General features: G+C 39.4%; 1 protein-coding gene across 2 annotated transcripts in view; it reads left to right on the top strand.

The window, feature by feature from the left end:
• Positions 1-23,828, top strand: part of Fer (FER tyrosine kinase) — a 323,903-nt gene that overhangs the window by 30,630 nt on the left and 269,445 nt on the right. For both annotated transcript variants that reach the window (XM_013351613.2, XM_005361336.2), the window contains 2 exons: positions 6,592-6,857; positions 15,975-16,148. In XM_013351613.2, coding sequence (XP_013207067.1) covers positions 6,651-6,857; positions 15,975-16,148 — 381 coding nt within the window. In that variant the 5' untranslated portion in view covers positions 6,592-6,650. The remainder of the gene's footprint in view (positions 1-6,591; positions 6,858-15,974; positions 16,149-23,828) is intronic.

Below are 23,828 nucleotides of genomic sequence, written 5' to 3'. Positions count from 1 at the left end.
CTTCTGTCATCTCCAGTGTACTGTGGATCAGAGTGAGGACATTTTAAATTTGCATTTCTTCCTTTTATAATTTCTATCTGATTATTCTTACAGCTTATCTAACTTGGTTAAGTCTTGTATTTTTTACAGTTGTTTCAAGAGAGTTAATATTTTGTTGCTAAGTGTTTTTACTGTAGCTGCTTTAAAATGCTTAACTTGTTATGCTGGTGCCCTATTTGTCTTGGTGCTAGTATTACTTATCTTTTCCCATTAAAATAGTGTTTTTTTTGGTGTATTTTTTTTGATTGAACCCTGTATAATTTATGTGTTATGTTAGACTTGGGAACCACTTTAATCTCTTATTTTCATAAGTAGTTACCTTGTTTAATTTTTTAGCATGCAGATCTTAGTCTGCTTTTATGGGACACTATTCCAGTGATGGTTTAATTTTTTTACACTGTTATTTCTCTTTCCTTGGTTTATTTGGTAACTCGTGGGTTCCTGGTGGTTCCTACTTGTGCTACCTGAGAAGATAGAATTTTCTTTCTGAGGTCAAGTCATAGATGCCTGTTGTAGGGGGAGGGTGTGCTGGTATTTTCTTACCACATTCTGCTTACCTGGTATCTTCAGGATGGGGAAGACATGTGGGTTCTTGGATTGTACTTTGTGCAAAAGCTAGGTCCTTCCTTCCTTCCTGTCCTGCTTGTTCTGGTTTCTCTGAATGAGGAAGGAGTCCCTCAGGCCAGAGAGTACGAAAGTTCCTGTGTGTCAGTCAGACACATTAAAGATGCCCTCAGAGGCCCCAGATGTGCTGGTGTCACAGCAAGGAAAGATCACTTAGTCATTCCCCTATTTTAATTTGACCCCAGAGTGAACCCAGGTTTGAATTCTCTAGTCCTCTCCCAGTGTCTTTCATCTGTTTGTAGTTTGTATTTGACATTTGTATAGGACCCGTTCCTGAGGAAGAGCTTTGTTCTGTCTTTATTGAACAGCACAGGAAGCATCACATGGGAAAGGAATGGGGGTACTGAACAGAAATTCTTAACAGTTTTGCAAGCAATTAAGTTACTGACCCCAACTGAGTCAGATAACAAGCGTTATTGTAAGCACACGGTTACCAAGCAATATCCATAGGCTACTTCCAACATTTATGGTGGATATTTGTTGTATAAGTTTGGTTTCCAGCTGTGGGCTGTTTTTAGCAAATGATTGCCTTAATCAGTCTCCCTCAGGACCCAGCGGTACTATTCCTGGGCATATACCCAAAAGATGCACACTCATACCAAGGACATTTGCTCACTTGTGTTCATAGCAGCATTGTAATAGTCAGAACTTGGAAATAACCCAGGTGCCCCTTGACTGAAGAATGGGTAAAGAAAATGTGGTACATTTACACAACGGTAGAAAACAATGACGTCTTAAAATTTGCATGCAAATGGATGGAACTAGAAGAAACCGTCCTGAGTTAGGTAACTCAGACCCAGATGGACACACATGGTATGTATTAGACGTAAAACAAAGGATAAGCAGCCTGTGGTCCACAAGAGAGACATACATGGATCCCCCTGGGAAGGGGAATTAGACAAGATCTCCTGAGAAAATTGGGAGTGAGGGAGAGAAGAGTAAGGAGGAGGGGAACATGAGGGGGAACAGAATGGTTGAGATGGAGATATCTTGACTGAGAGCCATTATAGTGCTAACAAGAAACCTGGCACTAGGGAAATCCTCAGGAATCCACAAGGATGACATCAGCTAAGACCCTAAGCAATAGTGGAGAGGGTACCTGAACTGGCCTTTCCCTGTAATCATATTGATGACTAACTACTTAAATGTCATCATAGAACCCTTCATCCAGCCACTGATGGAAGCAGATGCAGAGATCCGCAGCTAAGCTCTGGCCTGAGCTGGAGACCAATACAAGAGAGGGAGGAGCGATAATATGAGCAAAGGGGTCATGACCGTAATGGGGTTTCCCACAGAAACAGCTGATCTGAGCTAGCGAGTGCTCACTGACTCTGGACTGGTATACAGGGAAACCTGTATAGGACCAAATGAGGCCCACTATGTGGGATACAGTTGTGAGGCTTGGGCAGTCTTTGGGGCCACTGGCACTGGGACCAGGATTTATCCTTAGTGATTGATCTGGCATCTAGAAGCACACTCTCTTTGTAGGGATACCTTGCTCAGCATAGATTTGGTGGGAGGAGGGCCTTAGTCTTGCTCCAAGTGAAATGTTAGACTTCCCTGTCTCCCCCAGGAAGTCTTACCCTTTCTGAAGAGTGGTGGATGGGGGTAGAATGGGAGGAAAGGGTGGGGTGAGAGCAGGGGAGGGAGTGGGGACTGGGATAGGTATGTAAAATGAGAAAAGACTGTTTTTAAAAAATAAGTTTAATAACAATTTTTTTTTTTTACAAAAAACCCCCATACACATATATACACACATTCATTGATCTCGGTCAGGTGCATGGAAGAATACATAATTTAAGATTACAGGTACGCATTAGTTTAAGTTGTAAAAGTAGATTACACAGGAAGCTAGTGAGGTTATATATTCTCACACAGCAGATTAAACAGGTTGAGCACACAGTAGGACATCAGGCTAAGTCTATGTGATCTTAGTGAATATTATGACCTTGGCTGTGAGCCCAGCAAAAGTTTCAGTGTCAGAACGTAAGAGAAGTTTTCATAAGCATGTACTATCACATTCCTGAATGGATTGCTAGCTATGACAGGGTCTCTCTAGCTGATTCCTTCTGATTGACTTGACCATTCCTGGTAGAGAAGGTGAACCATGGGCTGGTTTGCACTCTACTTAATCACTGCCCACTGGTGACTATTTTAGGGTACTGTAGTTTGGTGTTAATGCAAACACTAGTCATATATGTGTGTGTATGTGATTTGTCATTAATAGGGTAGTTATATGTAGTTTATTGGTCTGTTAGTTAATTCCTTAAGCATTTGCTATGTCATACAGTCCAACAATTAGACAGTTAATTTATTATGGACTTGACTTATTTTAAAAATATTTTTATTTCATTTTTTCCTAAAGAGAGGTGTGTGTGTATGTATGTATGTATATATATATATTCTGACCTAGAATATTAATTAACATAAATAAGCTTTTAACATAGGCAGGAACATTTCCCAGATTATGCCAGATTTCTGAGCTCTACATAATTTTTTGAAGCTTCTGATAGCAGAAATAAAATGCTTATCAAGATGTATTTAGAAGCGGAGTTGGTATTTATGCCACGTTAGGACTAAATCTAATCACAATTTTAAGATTAGTGTATTTTTTAGAAATTAAAATATTCTCAACATTTCTTCCTTCAAAAATGTCTCTATCCTTTGACTGAACATGGGGTGAGGAGTATGTTTTCACCAGCTACAGTTAAAAATAGCAATAGCAGCAACAAAAAAATCATTGTCAGTTTTTGTGCCCCACAAATGATTGAATTTTTTACTGTGGCCCTGGGGATTGAGCCATGGGCTTTGCATACTAGAAAATGCTCTGCCACTGAGCCAATCCCAGGCCCAAAGCCATTGGTTTAAACCTGATGTCTGGGGCCAGAAGCCTGGAATCATCCTGTTTGGCCCTCAGGTGAATGAGTGTGTCCCTCTGTCGTTATGTCTCAGCTAAGGACCACTCAGTCTTGATTGCTGCGTTGGAAATTTTAGCAAGGAGTTTCTTAAAATTCATAAATATTTTTTCTAATTACTTTATAGTTAATACAATTGAACATTTTTCAGTTGGGGAACAATTGTAAGTTATTTTCTACTTTGAGGACAATAATTTTTGACATGTCTTTAGATGAAGCAAATGAAGTTAGAGAGAGAAACCTCTTTTTGTATCTGTGTAGTTCAGATGGTGTCACTGTCCTTAACTGGAAACAGAATCTGTGGTTGGGACTGTAGCTCAGTGGTAGAGAGCACTTGCCTAGCATGTGCAAGGCCCGGGGTTCAATTTCCAGCACCACACAAATGAACGGAGAGCCACTACCACAGCAACGAAACAGTGGACGATCCAGAACTGCAAAGGGAAGGCATGGTTCACATTTCTTCTGCCTGTTTGAAGGAGTCACTGCTGGAGAGATGAACTTGGAGGGCAAAATAAATTTTACAATAGTTTTTAGGGTTTACAATAAACAAGGAGAATATCTTAGGGAGGTTTTTGATAGCTGGCTTATGTCTTAAGTTATGTCTTAGTGAGTTTTAAATAACTTTTGAATTACCGTTTGAGTTCTAGTCCATTTTCTATCACCAATCGCATTGTAATATGGACAGAGTAACTTTATAAATAAGATGGGCTCGTTTGGGCTTAGGGTGTGGAGATGCAAGGTCAGTGAGTCACATCTGGGGTGACCTTACTGCCAGAGACCCAAGATGGTTCAGACTATTTCAAGGAGTAAGAGGGTGTGTGTGTGTGTGTGTGTGTGTGTGTGTGTGTGTGTGTGTGTGTGTGTGTGAGGGTGGGGGGGGGAAGAGAAGAGAGGAGTGAGGAGAGAGAGGCAGGCAAAGAGTAATTTCTGGGTTCTTTCCATCTTGTAGAACTGTTGCTATCAGGATTCAATAATGGGGCTCTATGCTAATAACTTCATCCTGATCATCTCCCAGAGGCCCTCCTGCTAAGTACCACAGTTGGATTAACTTTCCACCTTTTATTACCTCTCCCTGGAGATTAAATCCCAACACATCCGGCCTTGAGATGCATCAAGCATACCTAAAACATAGCCCTCACATCCTGAAGAATTCATCTGGTGGAAGTGTGCAGCTGAGTTGTTTTTAGCTGGCTCCCAGAGCTGTGCTGCCGTCACCATCGAGTGTACCTCTCAGGTCTCGGCCTCCATTTCTCTCCACATTCACTAGCCCTAGACAGCCCCAAATCTATTTTATATCTCTAATTGGTCTATTTTACACATGCCCTGTAAATAGAAGTATACAATATGTGATCTTTTGTATCTTAATTTCTTTCACCTACAAGATGTTTTCAGTATAGCTTATGTCAAATGTAGAGAGATCAAACTGGAGTCTCTTGCTTGCTTTTTTTTTTTTGTGTGTGTGTGCCACGCAAGACTTCAGTTTATTAATTTTTGGTAACAATAATTTAAAAGGTACAAAGGGTCTCATATTACAGAAATATGGAAATATACAATAAAGAAAAAATCGGGGGTCAAACTGCTGAAACACAATAGCATCAGCTAGCAAGAAGGCCAATGTGAATTACTCCAGCAACCAATATGCTTGCTTTCATTGTTTTGGGTTTTAAGACAGCTTCACGTATGTACCCCTAACTAGCCTCAAACTCACTGGGTGAATTCTGGATCTTGTTCCCTAAACACGAAAAGAGATCAATGCACAGAACAGACTAATTTGCACTGGCTGTTAGGTGCATCTACTAATTCTTTCACCTTTGAACCTTTCAGGATCTCATCTATATCAGCTTTTTATTTTGAAGAACACAAGTTTGCAGTAAAAATGATTTGTTCCCAATTGTTTTATTCTTTGTTTTTTATGTTTTTGTAAGTGGCATTGATTTTTTTCCCCCTCTGTTTTTTTGAGACAGGGTTTCTCTGTGTTGCCCTGCCTGTCCTAGAATTCACTCTGTAGACTAGGCTGACCTTGAACTCATAGAGATCTGCCCGCCACTGCCTCCCAAGTGCTGGGATTAGTGGCATGTGCTATCACTGCCGAGCATTGGAATTTATTTTTAATTTAATTTTCTGATTGATTATTGCTCATATGTGGACATTAGATTGACCTTTTAAACTCTGGCCTTGCATGGAGTATGTTAGTGAGTGTCATGTCGCATGATCAAACGTGTGAGAAAAGCCATGTAAGTGAAGTGGGTTTACTCAGTTTCATGGATTTCCTTCCATGGTCCTTTGACTGTTTCTGAGGTTTTGGTGTGGAGTATACCATGGTAGCAGGCGTGTATGTAGAAGCTTCTCACCTTGGAAACTGGGAATCGGACAGAAAGAACAGAACCAGGAAAAATCAGTAAGGGTCGCCTTCCAGTGACGTCCCTGCCTACTGAGGCTCCCTCTAGAGTTTCCACCACCTCTTGAATAGGTCATCAGCTGGGGAGGAGACATAGGCATCCTCTCCATCAGTCATGCTTGGTAACATACCAGACTCTCTCTCTGTGTGAAGTGGTACATCTGCAAGTGGAAGCCACTTCACTTCTTCCTTGTCTAGTCTCATCATTTTTAATTTTCATTTTGTGCATATGTGTGTCCCTATGTGCGGGTATGTGTGTAATGCAGGTACCTGAGGAGTCGGAGGTGTCGGGTCCCCTGGGTTGTAGTGTAGACTGTTATGAGAGCTGTTGTTGAGAACTGGACTCGGGTCCTCTGGAAGAACAGTGTACACTCTAAGCGCTGTATCATCTCTTCAGCCCCTTTCCTACTTATCATTTATTTTACGGTGTCATTACAGTACCTGGAACTTTAAATACAACAGCACAAGTGCACATCCTTGATTTCTTCCTGATCTTTGGTGGAAGACGTCTAATTGTCATTTTTTTTTAAACTCTTAAGTTAAAACAATAGACCATGCTTTTGCTTTGTGGACTAATTCCCTTCTAATTGAGACTTCTTATGTTTCTGCCCACAGATATGTGCTGACTAGCAGGCCCACTTGTGCGGTATAGAGGACAAGCAGGACCTTACAAAATGGGATTTGGGAGTGACCTGAGGAACTCACAGGAAGCTGTGTTAAAGTTGCAAGACTGGGAATTACGGTTGCTGGAAACAGTGAAGAAATTTATGGCTCTGAGAATAAAAAGCGATAAGGAATATGCGTATACTTTACAGAATCTTTGTAATCAAGTTGATAAAGAAAGTACCGTGCAGGTGAATTATGTCAGTAATGTGTCCAAGGTAAGAGTGATTTTACTTGTTCTGTATAGCAACATAGTTGTCTTCAGAACAAATGGATCGTACTATAGAACAAGCATACCCATGTCAACTTGTGTTCTAAAGTTTCTCTTACTGCTCTTTTATCTGCTTCCTCTAAATGTTACAAATATGATGTTTGCATGTATGTGGAGATATGTGTGTGTGCAAATGCACACACCTGAGCACTGCCCTTGGAGACTGGAGGAGGACATTGGCTGTCTTCTGTGGCTTTCCACCAAAGTGGAAAGTCCCTAACTCAAGGACTAGGCTAGGGGTAGACTGTCTGGGCAGCAGACTCCTGGGATCCACCTATTGCTGCCTTAAAACAATGGGATTATAGGCACATGTGGTCATGTCTGGCTTTTTTTATGTGGGTGTAGGGATTTGTATCAGACTTTCAGGCTTGCACAGCTACCGCATTTACTCACTGAGGGCTCTCCCCAGTTCCTATCTCCTGTAAGTGTTTATATGCTCACTTTAATATCCTTTTAGTTTACAATATAATTTAATGTGATTATTTGATATTATTAAATATAGTTCAGTTTACTATTTTAACATTCACTTTCTCTTTGTTCCATCTTCCTTTATTTTTTCATTTATTTACCTCCTTTAATTGATTTTTTTCTCAAACTAAAATTAATTAATTAATTATTTTTTTTTGAGGCAGGATCTTTCTACATAGCCCTGGCTGTCCTGAAACTCACTATGTAGACCAGGCTGGCCTTAAAGTCACAAGAGATATACTTGCTTCTGCCTCCCAACTTCTGAGATTAAAAGTGTAAACCATCATGCCCAGCCTTAAATTTATTTTTAGTGGATGGGAATATTCATGTAGTTCTAAGTAATGTTTTGAGACCTTTTGTACATTGTGTAATGTTTAATAATATTTAAATAGATTGAACTAGTCACTTTTCTTAAATTGTATGATCTCTGGTAAGTAGTAGATCACATTCCAGGCAGGTCCCACTCCTTAGGGTAGGTGGGCAACACAAACTGGACTTTGGTTAAAAAAAAAATAAGTTGGGTGGGTGGGGAGGTGACACCTGAGATGGTCACTGAGAAGATTTGGTGGCTAAATATGATCACAGTACATGGTATGACATTCTCAAGGAATTAATAAAAATATTATTAAAAACTGTTGAAAGGAGCAGTGGGATGCGTTCCTGCCTGGCTAGCTTATGCCCCGAAATAATAACACAGAAACTGTATTCTTTTAAACACTGCCTGGCCCATTTCTATTAATGCGTGTAGCACCATGAGGTGGTGACTTGCCAGAAAGATTCTTGCCTACGTCCATCTTGGGTCGGAGCTTCATCTGCCCTGGAGAGGAGCTGCATGGCGTCTGCCTAACTTCCTCTCTTCCCAGCATTCTGTTCTGTTTACCCCACCCACCTATTTTCTAACCTATTAGGCCAAGCAGTTTCTTTATTAATTAACCAATGAAATCAACAGGTTGATATATGACACTCCCACATCAAAAAACCCTGTTTCTCCAATCATGTATTTCTTTTTGATGAAAACATTCAAAGTTCTAAGACCTTTTTTCCAACTTTTTGAAGTCTGTAGTAGACAGTACTTGGGAAGCTAATAAGTCACGTTTGCTCTCTACAGTTTCTCCAATTAGGTGACAGAACTACAATCATGAGATGAAAACAAGAGGTAGTTTTAGCAAGAGCAAAAGAGATAAAGGAATGGACTCTCAACCAAGACACTTAGAATACACAGTAGGAAAAGGCCAGTCTCTTAAGTTAAAGACACGGAAAAACTGCATAGCCACGTGCTTAAGAATAAAAGCAAATGTCTGTCACTCACCAGTTACTTAATTACACTCAGAGTGAATTAAAATGACACATGGGATTGCTCGTCATGGCCCTGACTTCTCTGATGATTATGTGTAGGTCCCATGTTAATAATGAGTTAATCATAAGTATCCTTTTCAGTCTTTCTTGTGTCTCCATGTTTCTACTCAAGATGTGTGTTTCTTCTAGTTTCCTTGATGGACAGGATGTAGTCATGGTAGCTCTCTGGTTATCCTGTTGTTCTATCATGTGGGCCACTTCTATGTCTTTCCTGTTCTCCCCTCCCCCATGCAGTGCTGGGTTCAGACCCAGGGCTTTGTGTGTGTTAGGCAAGCCTGCTGCCACTGGGCTGTGTATTCACCCCTAGCCTCTGGCTTAGCTTTTCTCCTCATTTTAGTGGCACTTTCCTGTATTGTCTGTTTAATAATCCTTGAATAGCTTCCAGGCATCTCGGCCAGTACTTTTTATCTTGTTAGATGTGTTTGTTCTCCCTCCATATTTTTGAGCTTTGCTTTGGGATGCAGCTGAACCACTTGCAGACAGTGTGATCCTCTGGTTTCTTGTTTTCACATTTGTTAGGTCCAGCTGTGATTGATTTGATTTCTGATCACTTTATCTTCTCTACATAGCAAGATCATTCTTAATACAAAAGTGTGTGTATTTGTTATAAAAACAAAAATTCTGACTTTGGGACACTATCGTGAGTTGGGGCCCTGTAAGTTCTCAACTGGTTTCTTGCGATCTTTTTTTGGGTGATTGCTTTTTAGGTCTTAGTGGTTTTCTCACAGATTCAAGCTGTCCAGTACTCACCTCTGTTATTGAGGAAGAGTCTGTGTAGGTCTCCAGAGTTTTCTCTCTGTGTCCAGCTCTTTTATAATGTTTTGTCTGTGTTCTTTCTCTAGGTGACCATGAGTTCTCCTAATCTTTAAGTTTTGTTTTTTGGTTTTTTTGGCCCCTTTGTGTCCTGAAGTCACTCTTCTCAACTGGATATTACTGGGGTTTTGCTTACTTGTGACCTAGACTTTTTTTTGTTTTTTTTAAATCAAGTCAGCCTTAGTAATGTTAGGGCTTAAATCATGATTTATAGTCTCTGAGGAATCATTGTTTTGTTGTTGTTGTTGTTTTTTTTTTTTTTTTTTTTTTTTTTTTTTTTTTTTTTTTTTTACTGCTGACTAGTGTCCCTCGAGTGCTTATTTTATATGTTTGTCTAGCTATCATTTTAGGTAAGTGGATAAATTAATACACATTTCTCTACTGTCACAGAAAGTGTAACAATTTATGAGGTACTTAAGGATGGATGCATTATGTCCCTTTGTTCCCAAATATTTGTGCATGTGTTTTCTGCTATATAATGAGTCAAATCATAATAGTTCAGTCATAATACACGTTACTGTTTAAACATTGTTAAAAATAAATTTCCTGGTCTGGTGAGATGGCTCAGTGGTTAAAAGCTCTTGCTGTGCAGTCTAACAATGTGACTTCCATCCTGGAGGCCCTGTGAAAAGCTGAGTGAGGTCATGTGCATCTATAATCCACCGTGAGATGGGAGGCAGAGGCATGATAGTCACCTGGAGCATGAAAATAACTTTTATTTAGTTTTGTCTTTTCTGGCATGGAACATGGCAGAAGCGAGGTGACCTACCTCAGTAAGGTAGACAGGAGAGAAGCAACTCCTACTGGTTGTCCTCCGACCCACCACAAAGCCCCTTCAGTAACAAACATGACACCCCGACCTGGTCTAAATAGCCAGCTTTCTCCAGCAGTTGTTTCTACCCAGAGTTGGCATTATAGGCCAGAATCCACAGCTGCCTGGCTTTATGTAGGTTCTGGGAATCTGAGTTCCAGTTGTCTTCATGTCTGTGTGATAAGCATTTATTTGTTGAGCCAATTCCCAAGCCTCCAGCTCTTGTCCACTGTTCCAGTAATGGCCTTTTCTGAAAAATGTTGCTTTTCTTACCTTGACCCAAAATTAAGTCTGGAATCAGTCCTTTCATTTAGTTTTTGTCTTTTCAGTAAACTTTAGCTTAAAACATAAACAGGAAATATAATACTAAATGAAATATACTACAGTTTTATCATGTATTTCTCTAAAAGAGTAATTAACTACCTTTTCCATGTGTTTAATAGCTATTTTATTTTGTTTTTTCATGACAGGTTTTTTTTTTTTTTGTAGCTTGGGAGCCTGTCCTGGAACTCACTCTGTAGACCAGGCCAGCCTTGAATTCACAGAGATCCGCCTACCTCTGCTAGGATTAAAGGTGTGCGCCACCACCACCTGGCCGCTATTTTATTTTATTTTTTTAATATTTACTTATTATGTATACAATAGTCTGTCTGTGTGTATGTCTACAGGCCAGAAGAGGGCACCAGACCCCATTACAGATGGTTGTGAGCCACCATGTGGTTCCTGGGAATTGAACTCAGGACCTTTGGAAGAGCAGGCAATGCTCTTAACCTCTGAGCCATCTCTCCAGCCCCTGTTATTTTATTTTTTAGAAACAGTTATATTTTTATTTATGTGCATATGTATGTATGTGTCTCGTGGATATGTGTGTATATGTGCACATTGTATGCAGGTACCCACAGAGTCCAGCAGGGGGAGATAGGTCCCTTGGAGCCGGAGTTACAGATGTTTGTGAGCCATTCGGTGTGGGTGCTAGCATCCAAACTTTGATGTTCTGCAAGAGTAGCAAAGACTTAACCACTGAGCAATCTTTCCGCTACTGTAACCATTTTACTTCTTTTGTTTTACTCTATACAGAAGGTCATTTTTACTTTGTGTTTTGTTGGTCATTAAAATTCCAGCTGTGTATTATGTTCAACTCTGTTTCTGTACATTATATGACATAAGTAATCCTAAATACAATTTATTTGAAGGGAGATATTGACTTAATCTCATTAATACAAAGTAGATAGAAATATTAGGAGTATTCATATACTACCCTAAAATTTTTTGATGATCTAGAGTCACATGATACAAACATCGTGCATGTAATATATTTGTTATATATAATAGTATATAATAATTTATATTATAATTCTCAGGAGATAGAGTTAGTTCTTCTATACCATTTGATTTGAAATGTGAATTTGTTATAACTGAAGTGATGTATTAAGGCACAAGTTGAACCTCATGAGTATTTTCCTAATGTATGGAAGTGGAGGAAGCACTAGGCTAATTTATGAATGGTACCCAGTTGAACCAAGTTGCTTAGGGCACATTTCAGACATGCACCACAGTCCTTTGCTGGCTGCTGTTGTTTCCTCTTTTATTATGAGCCAAACTTGTCTGCATGTAGTACTGCAGCTTGCTTTTCTCATAAGATAGTCTTTTCTACCACTTCCAGGAACTCATGGGAATAATCCTTCTAAAACCTACTTTCACGGGTATATTTCTAGGCTTTCCAAGAGAAAGTGCCATGTTTATTGTAGTGTATTTCTTAATCCCTTAATATATGTGAAGCTGTACGAAGTTGCTGTATTTTTAAATGCATCCTTGATTAATGCTTTGAATATTATCTTCCTAACACATCTGTAAACCCTGTGACTTTTAGTGTATACTTTTGTACAGTGAAGAGATTGTTAGTGACACAAATGCTTTGTTACAACAGGTCTTGTACGGTGGAATTACTCAGGGAGGTTTGACCCCATGACAGAGGTCTCAGAAGCGTGCTGAATTCTGGTCATAGACTCCCTAAACTGATGTTTCCAAAAGGCTCAGTTAGTTTTGACTATAGCCAGGTTAGAGACCATTTGGAGCAGGCAGACCAATATTTAAAGAAAATACAGAGAGGTTTTTTATGAGTGGGGCACATCTAAAGATTCCTTTGTACTTGGTGTTGAATCTTTGAAAACTCTGTTTTAGGGAAATTTAATGAGTTGCTTTCTGGCTTTTTGTATCCCCCAAGGACTTAGAGACTCCAGCATTTCCCTTATATAACAGGCAAGCTTAAATAAAAGCTGTTGCTTCAGAGGATCATTTATTTTGAGTTATTGTGTAGTGCAGAAACTATGCATTCTTCATGGAATTTTAATGTTGAATTTTTGAAAAAAAATTCAACCAAGAGGAAAGCAAGCACGTACTTGGAGGATTTAATCTATAGCACAAAGCTGTTTCGACAGCTATTATTTAGGTATTTTCAAGCTTGAGTCATCTTGTTGACTGTTTTCAATGCCGTGCTGTAATTATAGGCCCAGGAGTAGCTGGTTCTTTGACTCCGTGTCTTCGAATACATACTTTGGTATAATAACACTTACATTACTGCCTGTGTTGGAAACCCATTCCTCTCACCACATGTCTGCTCGTTCAGAGGTGGAGGGCGAGAAAGGACATGTGCTTTTCTGACAGGTGTACATTTTCTTAAAAAATTAAAAGAAAATTATGTGCATGGGTGTTCTAGCTGCTTCAATTTTTTTTTTTGCACCATGTGTATACAGTGTTCATAGTGGCCAGAAGAGGGCAGAGCTCCCCTGGAACTGGCTTGAGATTGCGTGGACCTGAATTACAACTAGTTGTGAGCCATAATGTGGGTGCTGGGAATCTTCTGGAAGAACAGCCAGTGCTCCCATCTGCTGAGCCATCTCCAGCCCCAAAAAGGAGTACGTTTTCTCCTGTGTGTAGTTTTTGTTTTTAATAAGCTGAGCATGCAGCTTACTTTTTAAATATTATATTGCCATTTCAGGATAATTGATACTGTTGATCTCTGTGGGTTTCCAAAGCACAAAATTGTCATTTTCTCATTTATATTGATTATTTTATACTGCTGGGATTGTATTTAGTACATGCAACTAACCTCTTTTCGATAGTTGAGGAGAAGGAAAATTTTCTAAATGAAATAATTTTTAAGCTGTAATTTAAAAATGGTACATTCATTTTTAGGTAAATCTTATTTTTACAAAAGAGAATAAAAAGTACATAAATATTTTAAAATCACAGAGTTCGGGTAAAAGTAGTATTATGTGAGTATTTTAACCATATTATTGCAAATTCTGAATGATGTTATAAAATTAAAAAAAATATCTCAGGTTAGTATTTTGTTTTTCTGGAGCACGGAATGTGTGTGCTATCAGTATTTCTATCTTAACTTGGTCTGGTTCTGAATTATCCAATGTTGGATTTAGATTGCTTCCATCATAAGATGTTTTGTTTCTTAATTCCTCTTTTAATGGGGATTCTAAAGGGTTACCATTATTTTTAGTTAGTTAAAAACAAAACTATAGTGAGAAGTCTCTTTGATTTTCACCTCTGCTGCTTTGTAACAAAGCATGCCATGTCAAGAATGACATGAATTGACCTAGAAAGGCTTCTTCACTTGGTTGTAATCATGCTACAAGGTAGCTGATGTGTGCTTGTGTGTGCTTGTGTGTGCACGTGCACGTGTGTGCACTCAAACCCCACGTTCAGTTACAGCACTCCATATGGGGCCATGATCCACAGTGTGAGGTGCTGAGAGTTGGATCACAGAGGTTGGCTTTAGAAGGAGTGAGGTTGGAGACCATCAGATTTTTTTTTATTCACTTTTTTTCTCTTGTGTGCTGCACAGGACTTGAAAGAAGAAAACAGTGGGGCTGGAGAGATGGCTCAGAGGTTAAGAGCATTGCCTGCTCTTCCAAAGTTCCTGAGTTCAATTCCCAGCAACCACATTGTGGCTCAAAACCATCTGTAATGAGGTCTGGTGCCCTCTTCTGGCCTGCAGGCATACATGTAGAAACTGTATACATAATAATAAATAAATATTTTTTTTTAAAAAAAGAAGAAAACAGTGGTTATTTAATAGAACTTTTCTTCTTTTCTTTACTTCCCTTCTCCTCTCTTTCCTTCTTTTTTCCCTCCTGTCTTAGGGTTTCTATTGATATAAAAAGACACCATGACCATGGTGCTGGAGAAGCTGAGAGTTCTACATCTTGATCCACAGACAACAGGAAATGAACTGAACTCGGTCTAGCTTAAGCATAGGCGACCTCAAAGCCCACTCCCACAGTGGCACTCTTCCTCCAGTGCCACCCCTACTCCAACAAAGACATACCTCCTAATAGTGCCACTCCCTACGTGAGGTGGGCAGTGTGCAGTGAGGTATTGGGAGGTGTTGAGGGCCGTGTGAGGTGGGCAGTGCAGTGGGGTATTGGGAGGTGTTGAGGGCCGTGTGAGGTGGGCAGTGTGCAGTGAGGTATTGGGAGGTGTTGAGGGCCGTGTGAGATGGGCAGTGTGCAGTGGGGTATTGGGAGGTGTTGAGGGCCGTGTGAAGTGGGCAGTGCAGTGAGGTATTGGGAGGTGTTGAGGGCCGTGTGAGGTGGGCAGTGTGCAGTGAGGTATTGAGAGGTGTTGAGGGCCGTGTGAGGTGGGCAGTGTGCAGTGGGATATTGGGCAACACAGGATGCACCTCCATGGGCACGTAGGGCAACCTGACCTGGTTGTGTAGTCTTTAGTATTGGCTTCAACATGGCTTCCCCCTAGGCTGCCAGCACTCATATGTAGACTCACCAAAATTAAAACAAATGTTTACAGTGTTTTAGAGAATATTTTTGCTTTTGGAAGGCAGGACAAGAACATGGACTTCTTGCGCTTAGCTTATTTAATTACTATTGCTTTAATTTTCTATACATACCACATGCCTTTTCTCAATATATTTTTAGGATAAAAATGCCAAATAAGAAAGATAGTTATACAAGCTATTATTGCTATTTATGTTTTAAGACAGTAATTATGTTCTGTTCTATGGGTTTTAATATGTAAATATTTAATTAAATATTCAATTAAAAGTAACTAATTAAAGACATGTTAATGAATTGATTACATCAGTTTTTTTTTGTTAGTTTTGAGGCAGGATTCCACAATGTAGTTCAAGCTGGTCTGGAACTCATTATGTAGTTCATGTTGGACTCACCCCTGTGATAGTTCATATTCCTCTCCTTTCTGTGCTGAGATTACAGACATGAGCTACCATGTGCAGCTTGTTAAGTTTTAGATCTCAAAGGAAGTGAGACTTGAGTTTTAAACTATTTTGTGGTATCAAGAGCAGGTTAGCTGCCATATTTTCATATTTGAAAGGAAAAATGATGAGTTCATAGGCCACATATCATGTTTCATGTACATTACAGTATTCTGCATAGGTTCTCATTGACATCCGAAGCATTTGTTCTTGAAGATGTTGACTACAGATCATAGTTCATCGTACAGTTTTACAGAAACCTGCTGTTTATAATGTAAAGGCTGTTATAAAGTAAACATTTATAACTTTTGAACATAATCATATAATCATAGTTAAGTGGAAACTTCTAATTTTCTTTATTATTTTTAAAGTCTTGGCTACTGATGATTCAGCAGACGGAGCAGCTAAGTAGGATAATGAAGACCCACGCTGAGGACCTGAACTCTGGGCCCTTGCACCGGCTCACCATGATGATCAAGGACAAGCAGCAGGTGAAGAAGAGCTACGTAGGCATTCACCAGCAGATAGAGGCGGAGATGATCAAGGTTGGTCTGGCTCTAGTTGGTGTTCTCATGAGTTTCGTTTAGAACTTATGTTAATATTTTATCCTGTTTGGCCTTAAAATTGTCATTTCCTGACAAGAAATGTTTGGTGTGTTTAGTAAGTAATACTTTACTGGGTACAGAATATTGCTTGTAATATTGTATTTTACAATATTAATATTGTATTGTATTGCTTGAAATGATTGTAAGATATCATTTCACTACCAACAAGGAGCAACCATCATGCTCTGTCTCAGAGATCTTGTAGTAACTTGGAATATGTATTTTTTGTTTGCTGAAATAGTTTTTAGGGCTGGAGAGATGGCTCAGTAGTTAAAACACTGGTTGCTTGTCCATCACCCACTTAACCATCTGTAACTCCAGTCCGAGGGGATCTGACGCCCTCTTTTGGCTTCTGTGAGCATTGCAAACACACAGTACACAGATATGGCAGCAAAACTGTCAACATACATGAAATAAAAAAAAAAAACTTAGAAAAAAATGAAAAGAAATTGCTTTTAGCTTATATAAAAATTAAATATGTATATATTTCCTTGTATCAGTAATAACTTAGTCAGTGTATTCCTGAGTTTTTTGCATTTAGAGTTTGTCTCTTCTGGGTAATTTCTTAACATTTGTTGCAGAGCTTTGATTGTCCAAACAGAAGAGCAGCACAGTCCTCTCTAGCTGTCCCCAGGTCACTACCCCTCTTTTGTTTTAGGTGGTCTCATGCTTCCTCCCACTATTGGTTCATTTAAAGGAAACCCCAATATCATTTTGTCCCAAAACATTTTAGTGTATGTTTGTAATAAAAGGATTCCTTTTTTAAAAAAGAACATTTTCATTAATCCACTTAAAAATGTCATAAGTCAGTATTACTAAATATCCAGTGTTTAAATACTTGCACATTAGGTGGTTTCAAATGGTTTATTTTAGTCAGGATCTTTTAGACATGAGTTGTATTTGAATAATTGCGTTTCAGTTCGCAGATTGGTCTTCCTGTTTATTTTTTGAAAACTAACATTTACTAACTAAAGGAATTAGATAATTTGCTATATGCAATTGAATTCCTTCAATTTTGAATTTTTCTTTCATTCTTTTTGTTTGTTTGAGATAGGGTCTCACTATGTAGTCTTAGCTGGTTTGGAACTCTCTCTCTAGAGCAGGCTGGCCTTGTACTTACAGAACTCTGCCTGCGGCTGCCCCCAAGTGCTGGGGTTAAAGACATGCACTACCACACAGCTCGATTATGAAGTTTTTGATAAGCACCTCAGAAAACCCATCCTTTCATTGCTTATTTTCCTGTAAACTTGAAATTAACTAGGCCTAGAAGCTTTGTTTGGTCAGATAGATTGTAAGTGTAGATTTCATGTAGATTTCGTGTAGATTGTGAGTGTAGATTGTGAGTGTAGATTTTGTGTAGATTGTGAGTGTCGTGTAGATTTCGTATAGATTGTTAGTGTCGTGTAGATTTCGTGTAGATTGTGAGTGTAGATTTCGTGTAGATTGTGAGTGAGCATCGTGTAGATTGTGAGTGTAGATTTCGTGTAGATTGTGAGTGTCGTGTAGATTTCGTGTAGATTGTGAGCGTCGTGTAGATTTCCTGTTGCTTCATATCGGCTCATTTTTCTTTTTATGATATTAAACCTTACTAATTAGTTCCACTGTTGCTGGCGTCATCTGTCAGATTTCCCTCTTAACTCTTCTATCTAGTGGCCTCAGAAACTACTGATTGATGTTTTGTGCTTAGGGCAAGTGTGAGTGTGTTGTGTATAAGCATGTGTGTTGTTTATGTGTTGTGTGTGTGCACTGTGTGCATGTAGTATGTGTTTGCGTGTGCTTGGGGAGGTTAGAGATAGATATCAGGTGTCTTCAGTTATTCTCCAGGGTGATTTTTTTTTGTTTTTTTATTTTTTTATTTATTTATTATGAATTGTTTACTGTCTCTTCCCCGCCACCGCCTCCCATTTCCCTCCCCCCCCCCCCCTTAAGGCCCCCCCCCCCAGCCCGAAAAGCAATCAGGGTTTCCTGTCCAGTAGGAAGTCCAAGGAACCCCCACCTCCATTCAGGTCTAGCAAGTTGAGCATCCAAACTGCCTAGGCTCCCACAAAGCCAGTGCGTGCAGTAGGATCAGAAACCCATTGCCATTGTTCCAGGGTGATTTTTTGAGACAGGGCCTTTCAGTGAGCCCGGGCTTGCCATTTCAGGCACACTAGCTAGCCTGTGTACTTCCGGGATCCTTTGTCTCTGCCCCTCCTCCCAGGGCTAGAGTTACAAGCACGTGCTCCATGCCTGGCTTTTACATGGGTGCTGGGATTGGAACTCACATGTTGTGCTTTCATGGCAAGCATTTTACTGACTAAGCCATGTCTCCAACCACAAGGGCTAGTATTTATTGGTCTTTTTACAATAGAAAGCCTTTTACATCTTTTATTTCTTAATGCAATTTAACAATTTCCAGTTAAGTAAAATTTGGGGAGTAGGGTGGGTGGTGTGGTGGCCTGTGCTTTAAATCTCAGCCTTGGGAGGCAGAGGCAGGTAGATCTCTGTGAGTTCCAGGCCAGCCTGGTCTACACAGGGAGTTGCAGGACAGCCAGGACCATGTAGAAAGATCATGTCTCAAAGAAAAAAAAAAGAATCTTTTTGTAACTGATTGTATACCCTAGAATACAGTATGAATAGGGAAAAGCCAAATAAATATTTTTAATCAGTTTTTTAGTTTGCAAAATAATAAATCAGTTCTTGAACAGCTTAAAAAATTAAGCAGTATTTTTTTTTTCTTGAAAGGATAGTGATTTGAATTCATTTATATTTACCTCTTAGTTGTTGAATTTTTGCTTTTTATTTATGCACAGAATGCCATCTGTGTCATCAAGATCATTGGTGGGTGTAATTTCTTTTAAAACACTGACATTTCCTTGAAATTTGCTAGTGTTCTTTTTTGCAGGTTTTTTAAAAAAAATTACTGTATTTTTTGAGACTTACATGCTTGTGTATAATACAGTCTGGTCCCACTCAGCACCCCAGACTCCCCAGCCTTCCCTACCTAGTCCTCTCCTCCCAGGAAGCCCACCTTCTACTCAGTTCCTTTTGTTTGAGTTTAACTTGGGCACCAACATGGGCATGGTGAGAACTGGTTACCCCGGCTGTACCACTGAAGACAATGACTTCCTATTCCCCAGCAGCTGTCAACTTCTAGTAGCTCCTCTCGGGGGAACTGGGCTCCAAGAGCCCTTCCCTCATCCATGACTGAACGTTGACAGGTCCAGTCCTGTGTCGGCCCCATGCAAGTACCACTGCTGCTGGAGTGGGGCGTGCAGTGGCCATGCTTATTCAGAGGACAGTTCTTTGTGCTCTGCTCCCACCATCTTGTTCAGAGGACAGTTCTTTGTGCCCTGCTCCCGCCATCTGGCTCCCACATTTTCTCCTGTACTATCTTCTGAGATGTTCCCCGAACCTCAGCAAGTGTGATGGAGACATGCCTTAGAGGGCTGTGCACTCGGCAATCACTTTTCAGCACCTTGATTCTGTGCTTAATTACCACGCACTGCAAAAGCAGCTTCCCTGACCAAAGCTGGGGCAGCGTTAGTCCACAGGTGTAAACACTATTTTTATACGCACTCACTCCTAGAGTCTGTGACCTTCCCAGCCACGTAGGCTTTGATCAGGTCTGTTGTATGAAGCATGAACTCTCTCCTGTAAGAGTGGAGTTGGCTATCTCCATAACAGCCGCATCACTGGAGCAGCAGTGGGGATATTTGCCTGGTGGGTCAGTGTTGTAGCATGTAAGGTCCACAGTTGCTTTACACCCTCGGTAGCATTTCTTTCTCAGCTGCTTGCACAGCCCCTTCCTATACTATGAAAGCTAGCTGACAGGGTCTGAGTGTGCAGCTCATTCCAGCTTGATTCCCCTATGTCCCATAACCAAAGAGTGTGGTGTCATCTGCAGGAGAATTTTGCCATTTAGGAGAAATGGAAATATCCTGTATTGTTTTGGGGGCCTCTGGTACCTTCATGGCCAACCACTTGTAGGGAGGCATTCCATACCCAGTATTGGGATTTTGTTGAAAAGCCTATGGCTTCTACCCTTTATCTACCGATGCAAAGTGCTTCCATTCAATCTCTCTCTGTCTCTGTCTCTCTCTCTCTGTCTTATTTAACTAATAAAGTAGTAGGTTTCCATATGATTCATTTATATACCCTTACTTTGGTTAACCCTTTCCCTGCCATGTAGTCATCTTCATTCCTCAACCCACCCTTGTTGATAACCCTTCCTTAAGCCTTCTTTAAACCTATTTCCTCCCTTTACTTTCATCTCTCCTGTATTCTATTATTCCTGCCTGTTAATAACTCCTCCACATGATCTACGTGTAACTCCCTAATCTCTTCAGACATTCTAAATTAAACAAATCTAAACAATTGAAATTATGATATCCTTGAAAAATAACATGCAACATTTGATGTACTGTGCCTGGGTTATCTCAATATAATACTTTCCCGTTTGTAACATGAGGGGGCCCTGTTTGTGTTTTCTGTCCTGCCCGGTTCCCCACAACTGTTTACACATAGGTAAACAAAGAAAATCACACATAGGTCTCCATAAATTATAAGCTGATTGGTCCATTAGCTGTAGCCTCTCATTGGCTAACTCTCACATCTTGATGAACCCATTTTTCTGATCTATGTTAGCTATGTGGCTCAGTACCTTTTTTAGTGGGGCAGATCACATCTTGCTGCTTCTAGGAGTGGGAGGAATAAATTTCCTCCTTTCCAGAATTCTCCTGTTCTCATTACATTATTTCTATTTCCTGTCTGGTTTTCCTGCCTATATTTCTTGCCTGGCCAATCAGCGTTTATTTATAACATGATTGAAAGAATACAGACAATTCTCCCGCACCACCCATTCTATTCATTTTCCTGAAAATTTTATAATTAGTTTTACTTATAGTGCAATAAATTCTATTATTTATATGTACCACATTTTACATGATCCATCCATTGGTTGGTGGACACCTAGGCCGATTTCATCTCCTAACAGTTTTTAATCGAGTAGCAATAAATCTTGATGTGCAAGTACTTGTGTAGTAGGATATAGAGTCCTTTGGGAGTTTTGCAAGGCATGGCATATTTACCTTGTATGATAGTTACGTTTTTAGTTTTTTGAGAAACCTCTGGACTGGCTTCCATAGTTGCTGCTCCCTTTTACATTCGTGTAGTGTATATTGGGAGTTCCCACTAATTCCTTTTTTGGTATGTTTGTTGTTGGTATACAGGAAGGTTGCTGATATTTGTGTTATGTTTTATGCTTCCACTTTGCTGAAAATTTATCAGCTCTAGTTTCTGGTGGAGTCTCTGAAGTCTCTCATATATAGCATCATACACTCTTTTGCAAGTTTTTTATGCTATCCATTTTTTTAGTCTTAGGTATATTAGAAGATTTTCTGATGACTAGGAGTCATGATTGCCTTTGTCTCGTATTAGAATTTATTTTTGACAACAGGGTAAAGATAATTATCTGTAATTAGTAACCCAGTTCTTCAAGCTTGAACTGACCATTGTGCCGACTGTTGCCTGGCAAACAGTCACTGTCTCTGCAAATGGAATACTTTCTTGTCTCAGAGATGTTAAACTATGAAGAATATAGCGGTACCAACACTTAAAAACAAATTTGTTAGAGCTGCTAACATACAATTTAAAGTTCCTTTTCTTTTTTAGGTTTTTTTTTTTTTACTCACAGAAAATACATCTGGATAGAGAAAATTAATTCATTGTTTTAAAGGAAATTTAGAATACATTCTCTTACTTTTCCTTTAGATTTTTTCCTGTTGTTTAATAAATCAGTTATTTTGTATAATTAAAACGTTTTTGTGGCTGAAGAGTTAATTCAGCGGTAAGAGCACTGGCTGCTCTCCCAGAGAGCTCAGTTCGGTGACCAGCGCTCACATGTCAGTTCATGACTGTCCATAGCTCTAGTTCTAGGGCATCTGGTGCCATCTGATCTCTGCAAGCACTAGACATGCGTGCGGTACACTTATGCACATATAAGCATTCACATATGCATATAAAATCAATAATCTTAACAAATATGCTTTTTTCTTTGCTTTTAAATTTTTACAAGAAGTAAAATTATCATTATTATTATCATTATTATTTTCAAATTATGGACAAATTTTATACATGTCAAACATATTCTTCACTTCCCTCCTTTCTCTTTCTCATATTCTTTCTCCATTTTTTTCTTTTAGACAATTTTACTTCTACTTTCATTTCTACTTTTTGAATATGTGCATAAGTGATTTCACATGGCTGTGTAAAGTTTAAGAAGAACAAATGTGAGAAAACATGATGCTTATTATTTGGAATGTGGCTTAATTTGCTTAGTATGGTTGTCTCTGGTTGACACCCGTTTGTTTCCCTGTGTAGATAGCATGACTTCATCTTTCTTTCTGGCTGAAAAGAATTTCATTTTGTATATATACCACATTTCCTTACCCATTCCTTTGTTCTTGTTTACCCACTGTGCTTCTGTTGAGCTGAATTGTTTCACAGCAAACATTGATGTGCAGGTATCTTCGTGTTATGTCGAGTAGGAGTCCTTTGGGCAGATATTCAGGAATGGTATATGTGGGTCATATGGTTGAGAATTTCTGTTGTTTTGGGAAACCTCCATAATGTTTCTTTAGCAGCTGGACTGGCTTAGTTTCATCAGCAGTGTATAAGTGTTCCCTGTGGTCCACATCCGAAGCTTCATTTGTTCTTGTTTTCTTAAAGACTGCCTTTCTGACTGGGGCAAGGTGGAAACTCAGTGTATTTCTTTACCAGAGGAAACGCAGATTTGTTAGGAGACATAAAGAGTCTCTCTCAGTAGTTGGGCAGTGCAGGGAGCAGTACCCTCCATGTAGTTTGGATTTGTATTCCTTTGGTGACTCAGCAGTTTTTTGTGCTTATTGGCCATTTGTGCTTCACCTTTGCTAACTGCCCATTCATTTCATTTCCTCAGGCCATTTATTGAATAGGTTGTTTGTTTTGTTTTCTTACTGTCCTTTGTATATTCTAGTCGGCTTTAGTCACATGTATAGCTGCAAAAATTGAAGTTAATTTTAAAGGCATAGATCATATTTTTTCACACTGAAGATTGATTTCTTAGCCTTTGGATTATAGATGATTTGTTAGGACAAAAACACCTTTTGCCAGGGTAGGGGCGTGGGGATTTAGAAATATTAGTAAAGTATATGAAAACCTGTGTGAAAATAATAAAAAGAAAATATAGAATAGTACCGGGAGGGAGGTCTAGTGAGTACTGAAATCACCTGCATTTCATTTTCAATTGCTAACCCCAAAAGGTAGGAGTAAGACAAAAAAACGCATTAACATGATAGAAGGAAATGAACAGATCAGTTGAAGGTTGTGGGCTACATCTATAGTTAAACATTTTGTTACTAGAACAAAACAAGTCAAGCTCATACCCTGGACTAAAACATTGTGTAGTCAAACCACTCTCTGGGTGGAATCTAATGTTATCTCCATAAGGGAGTAGAAACTTAGTCGGATCCATACCTTTTGTTTGAGGTAGAAATATATCTACTTCTCTATTCCTCAAATATAAGGTCTAGATATTAGCCACACCTGTTGACAATAACCTTGAGAGAGCAGAACTCTGTTCTAAATCTAGGTGGGACCTTT

Source organism: Microtus ochrogaster, linkage group LG4 (assembly GCF_000317375.1).
Source record: "Microtus ochrogaster isolate Prairie Vole_2 linkage group LG4, MicOch1.0, whole genome shotgun sequence".
In the NCBI taxonomy this organism is placed as follows: domain Eukaryota; kingdom Metazoa; phylum Chordata; class Mammalia; order Rodentia; family Cricetidae; genus Microtus; species Microtus ochrogaster.
This window is presented reverse-complemented; position numbering and strand designations above follow the sequence as displayed.